Source organism: Chelonoidis abingdonii, chromosome 1 (genome assembly GCF_003597395.2).
Source record: "Chelonoidis abingdonii isolate Lonesome George chromosome 1, CheloAbing_2.0, whole genome shotgun sequence".
Taxonomy (NCBI): Eukaryota; Metazoa; Chordata; order Testudines; family Testudinidae; genus Chelonoidis; species Chelonoidis abingdonii.
Window position 1 is genome coordinate 163,555,626 of NC_133769.1, and position 6,000 is coordinate 163,561,625.

The 6,000-nt window shown below is 44.0% G+C and overlaps 1 protein-coding gene across 2 annotated transcripts in view; it reads left to right on the plus strand.

Annotated features, from left to right (window-relative positions):
* Positions 1 to 5,464, plus strand: part of LOC116828786 (cell surface glycoprotein CD200 receptor 1-A) — a 28,601-nt gene extending 23,137 nt beyond the window's left edge. For both annotated transcript variants that reach the window (XM_032787237.2, XM_032787239.2), the window contains 3 exons: positions 26 to 131; positions 1,405 to 1,456; positions 2,881 to 5,464. In XM_032787237.2, the coding sequence (XP_032643128.1) occupies positions 26 to 131; positions 1,405 to 1,456; positions 2,881 to 3,009 (287 nt within the window). In that variant the 3' untranslated portion in view covers positions 3,010 to 5,464. The remainder of the gene's footprint in view (positions 1 to 25; positions 132 to 1,404; positions 1,457 to 2,880) is intronic.
* Positions 5,465 to 6,000: the final 536 nt, after the last annotated feature.

Genomic DNA, 6,000 nt, shown 5'->3' on the forward strand with positions numbered 1-6,000 from the left:
TGAAATGGTGATTCTCCCTATTTAGAAAATCATGGAAACATGTTTCTTCAGTATTTCGCCATCTCTGCTGGTCTCCTGGGCATCCTCTTCATTCTGGCTTTACTTTTCCTCTATAAGCTCCACTGTGGCAGGTATGTATGATATGTCACTAAGGAATCAGTTTGTCTAGAGCTGAGAGGAAACTTAAGGTGTTATTTGATATCAGATCAGATGACATCCAAGCAGCTCTGATTCTGTCACAGTCACCCAGGATGTGGCATGATGTGGCACAAAGAGGCACAATTATCTAAGTGAATGATACACTGGTGGAGGAGGTGGCAATGGGACACAAGATGCCATCTCCTGACTCCAGGGAAGCTTCCTGTCAGTACGGAGAGCTGGCAAAGTAAAAGTTGTTCTCTACATACTACAGAATCTCTCAGTTTGCTTCTTTGAGCCAGCACCTTGGGGAAACGGTTTCCCTACCAAACAGATGTCACCCAGCTCTGGAGGACGGAGCACAACTGTCCTGTCAGAAGGTTAATAAAGCTGAATCAAGCAGCAGAATCTTTATTCCTTTGTTGCGTGAGGGACGCTGCTGGCTGGAGCTGCACTTCAGTTCCATCAGACCTTGCTTAAACGAGTCAGAGGGATGCAGTTCCAGGGTAAAGCAGCAGGGAGCATTGTATTTAAATATTGACAATTTGTAACTGGGACGTTCTTTTCCTGGTGTCGGTGGTATTCCAGGAGAACCCCTCACTCAGCTCCTCTCCCCCCCTAGTCCAAACTCCAACTGCTTAGCCTCATGTCCTCCTCCTCCTCCCTCAGAAGAGGATTAGTTCATGTAGAGTAAAGCTTACTCAGGGCAAAGCTCTGATCCCTCCAGAGGACCTTGTCTCCTCTATTCTGCTCCCCCAATGGGCTCGGGGCTCCCACAGACAGGAGTAGGGATTTCACAAACATAGAGGCAGGAGATCACAACATCAGAGTCAAGAGCAGTGGTTCTCAAACTTTTGTACTGGTGACCCATTTCACACAGCAAGCGTCTGAGTGCGACTCCCCTTATAAATTAAAACACATTTTTTATACTTAACTCTATTATAAATTGTGGCGGTGAAGTGGGGTTTGGGGTGGAGGCTGACATCTCGCAACCCCCTATGTAATAACTTTGCAACCCCAAGGGGCACGACCCCCAGTTTGAGAACCTCCAGTCAAGAGCCACTCAGGGAAGGATCTGAGAGATGAGATTTAGCCTCGTTCTTGATGACTTGAGGAAGAAGGGGTTCATCAGTTGTGGATTACAGACTCTCTCAATAGCAGGGCCCTCATATGCCAAGATGTGTGGTCTTAGTGGCCCAATTTAACATTAAAGGTAGAATTTGTTATACTTTTTTCTGTCTTTTTTTCCCTCTTTCCCTTTCACAGAGTTTGTTATAAGTCCAAAATCCCTGAGACTGCTCCCCCACGCAACGTGCAGGTAAGAAAGAGGATGTAAGTCAAGATGTCACTAAATCTGAGATGTGCTGCCAAAGTAACTGGGAACAGTTTTATATATTAAGGGAAGCTGTCAGATTTTGGCTTTTCCTGCTTTCTGTGGGTGCAATTGTGTTCCGCAAACTGTTACTTGAAACAAAGCAGGACAGAGTCCATCTGCATTCCAAATAGCAAGATTCAGATTTGTAACATGTGCCTGTAGCACACTGCCACAGTAAAGACTCAAACTAGCGTTCTTGTGATTCAAAAAGCAGCAGCTCTGATACTTCTTCCTGATCATGTCAGGAAGAGCTGGGCTGAGTAAGGCTGTGATACATCTACTGGTTTTACAGCAAAGTGGCTGGAGAAGGGGGTTGTTTTGAAAGTTTTTCTTATTGCTCTAAATAAGAAGCAACTTTTTTTTAAAATTTACAAAAGGAAAGCTGTCACGTAACAAAATGGACTGTAAATCTGAAACAGGCACTATGTCCTGAATGGCCAGATCTGTAATTTACATACCCTTTAAGGCGCCGTTATGGCCAGAGCAGTGTAAAGAGTTCTTAGTGAAACTGAGAGTCAGACCCACACTTTAACAATAATTAGCTTTGATGTGATCAAAACATGTTACAGTACAGGTGAGCTGACTAAGGACAGGACAGGGAAGACAGGTCAGTGGTTAGAGTGCTAGCCACAGGCTCGAGAGAGCTAAGTCAATTCCTTCATCTACCATACACTTGCTGTGGTGACTTTGAGCAAGTCACTTAGGCCCAGATTTGTAAAGGTATTGAGGCATTTCTGCCCTCAGCAGTGCAACATCTAACTGATTGAGGAGCCTCAGTCTCATCTTCAAAAGGCATTTGGGCATTTAGGAGCCTATATACAATTGTTTTTACTGCCACATCATGAAATCCTCATTAGCACAGATGGGAACTTAACCTTATTTTGCAGCTTTAGCCTGGTTTATTATTATTTATTACTGGTTTGCAATAGAACCTCTAGGCACCAACTGAGATCGGGGCCCCAATATGCTCAGTATTGTACAAAGACATAGTGAGAGGCCGTCTCCAAAGATCTTATAGTCCAAATAGGTAAGAGAGACAGAGCATTGATGAGAAAACAGAGGTGAAGTAAACGTCTCCAGTTCACTCAGCAGGTCAATGAAAGAACCAGCCATTGATCCCAGTTTTGCACCCCATTCCATTGTGCTTGGTACTAGATCATGCTGCCCTTGTTGGCTCTATCTGTAAGGCAGACCTGCCATCAGCCATTTCCATAGCATCAGCCTGTGATCATTCAGATATCCGTGGAGCCCTGCTCCCTGCGTTTCTGACATTTAGGGGAGGGGAAACGTTGTTGCTCACTTCAGAAATAACTATTTCCTAATAAATCCAGTCCTAGTGTTCATGGTTATGGCCTTTGATTTACTAGGATAGTAATGAGCAGCAGGAGTTAGAGCCCTACGCCAGCTACGTGCAAAAGGAAAACGTGATCTACAGCACAGCGTATGAAGTAACAGTGAGTGAAGACCTCCCTCCAGGGCTCCAGTCAGCAACGTGAGAATCCAGCTGGGCCTGACTCACTACCTATGTGAAGAAGGGGAACAGGTTGCAGGGAAGATTAATGATACTGCATTCCTTCCAAAAGAGGATTTCCATCACCAAACACTTTCTTCGTGGGAAGCAAGGATTTTGGGAAGCAAAGATCTGCATAGCCATCGGGTGCCTCCAAACATATCTGCTTGCTGATCAATTACTCTTGTTTCCTCTTTCCCTTTTTGTCGTCCCCTATTCCCATCCTGGGAATTAGCACTGTGAAGGACAGAGTGACCCACTGCCATTGGTTTCGCCATGGACAGCTCTTGTGCTCACAGGTCCCCACTGACTGTCCTGACTTCAGCAATCCAAACATCTGACATTCACTTTTGGGCATTAGTTGTGTGTCACTTTGGGAGGGAGAGGAGGATGGAAACACTCACTGACCAAGTCTACTGTAATAATAAGGGCATTGGTTACAAGAAGATAGATCAGCTGGAATGGGAGATCAGCTGATTATCTCCTTATCCTCCCAATCCTGGGAAGAAACACTCTCTATTGAGGAGGTCCATTGTGTAGGAGGCTGGTTCACAGACCTGCTGAATAACTTGTCAGGTCCCCCATTGAACACAAAATGTTTTCTATAGTCTGTACTAAATTACAAGTCATTCTCATGAGTCTTCCCCTGGTGGAATCTCCTCCTTCAGGGAGCAAAGGCATTAACATACTGCAATAGCTTAATGGTCCAGCCACTCCATTAATCTGTTTCTAATTAATCTAATCCAATGCCAAATGTTTCAGGAAAAGAAGCAAAACACTGATAATGCATCTACTGGGACTGTGCAATAATGGACCAAGCCAGGATAATTTCTTCCTGTCCTCAGCTAGTACTCGGTTTGTCTTGAAGCATAAGATTTGCTGGCCCTTGTAATATTTATTTTAACTAATGTTAATTGCAGAGAGTGGTTTCAATTATATGCTGAAACCTTTCCTTGAATCTTATTAAGCTATTTTTTCTAAGTATAGTTGCAGCACAAGGTTAATTTACTTCATATAAAAATGAGTTTATCCATTTCAAACATATTATCTTTTAATTTCATCAAAGGGCCTCTTGTCCATGCGTTATGGACAGAGGTAAATAGGACAAGACAGTTGTCCTCTCTACCAGCATTTCTCAACCTTATTGGGTGGGTGAGCCCTTATCTGAAGTAAAAAAATTTCATGACCTCCATACTTTACTATAACGGTAGGAGTAAAAAAAAAAAAAGTATTCATGCTGAGTCTGTATGATCTGTTTGTGTGTACTTACTGAGAGGTTGACAGAGGCCACCTGACCTTGAAGGGTAGGGATGTGCAGGCCAGGGGGATGGGGGGTAAAATTTTCTTTGCGTTAGACTATAATACAATTTTCAACATCTCATAATCCCCCAGTAGCCTTTTGTGACCCTCCTGGTTGAGAGAAACATGGCTTTCTATTGGTCTCCTTTCCAAGCTGCTGTAAACAGCCCTAGACTCAAACCTTTCCTCCTATGGAAGAGCTACCCCACTCCTCAATCTCCTAAACACACCTGTTGCCCTTCTCCATTTCTGAAGTGTCCTTTTTGCATGGAGGTGGCCAGAGCTGGACACTGAATTCACGGTTAGGAAGTTCCTTGGGCTTGGAATTTCCCAGGAACCTAAAGGAGTTTAGCACACAACTCCCAATGGATTGTAATGGGACATGGCCACCAAACTCCTCTTGGTTTCTTTGAAAGTCCCAGTCATCACAGAAGTAATGTTGTCATAACAATCTGTGTTGCTGTCCTAATATAGCCAGAGATTCATTCCCTTTTTGCCCACCCCTGGGTGTTGAGCAGTCACCCCCTCTGCATTGTCAACAAGACCGATTCCCCCCCGCCCCTTGAAACTACAGCTGCTGTAGATCAGAGCGCAGCAATGTATAGCAGATTGCCTCTTTCAGTGTACACTACCTTGCATGTGTCTATATTGCATTCCATCTGCCAGCCTGTTGCCCAGTTACCTAGTTTTGTTAGGCCTTTCTGGAGTTATTCATATGCCTTCACTAAGTCAATTTAATTTTTTCCAGGCCCAGTCTCTTGCCACTATTAAACAGTCTGGTTTTTCTCACTCTTTCTGGCTCTAGGTTACGTAGACTATCCCTTCTTTGCAAAAAAGCCACTCCTCCCACAGCACCAGAATGCTTAGGTCAGGGAGTCCCACAGCCTGCTTGTGCATCTAGTCCTCTCAGTGTGTGTGTATGTATAAACCCCAGTGACTGATTACAAGCAGGTTAGCCCTGACTGAACAAGAGGGGACACATTAGCAAGAGACTTGGAACAAAATCCTGCATGCACGCTATACGCTGAATGCTGCTTTCAGTTAAAACCTTGCACTTATTCCTTGAAGTTAATGGCTTTACACAGGTGCAACAGCAGTGTCCGACCATATGAGAATAAATCAGAGCAAGTTTTACCTCCTGGGAGTTGAGTGCAGCTGGTTTCTTTGAACTGTTTTTTTTTTTTAAAGGAAATTTGTATCAGAGGCTGCTTTTAAAGTATTTGTATCACATTATTTAAATTTATCAAGATTCTTGTTCTTTCTATGTCACCTTTTAGCCTTATTTCTCCTAGCTTTCAGCCTGCTGAAATTCAGCAGCCTGCAAGTTAGCACCTCACTGAAGTAAGCAAGGTGGAGGAAAAGAGAGTTCACAGCTTCGCTACTGCTATGTAGCTGCAAAGAGTTGCCTGCAAGGACAGAACTAAAGGGGAACGGGGAAAAGGAGAATGGATATGCTTCATTTTGATGTCTAAAGGCAGTGTCACAGTTTTTCCTCCCCCTCTCCCTAAAAGGTGGGATTGTAGGCTTGTTTTTTTATATTTTATTCTCTTACTTGTAGCTGATGTGGGCTGGGAATAGAGAGCTTTCCAACCCTCCCAAGTGAAAATAGCTGTTTATCACCATAGGCTAAGATCTAGCAAGAGGCGCTAGGTGGTGCTTCAACCTCACACCATGGCCA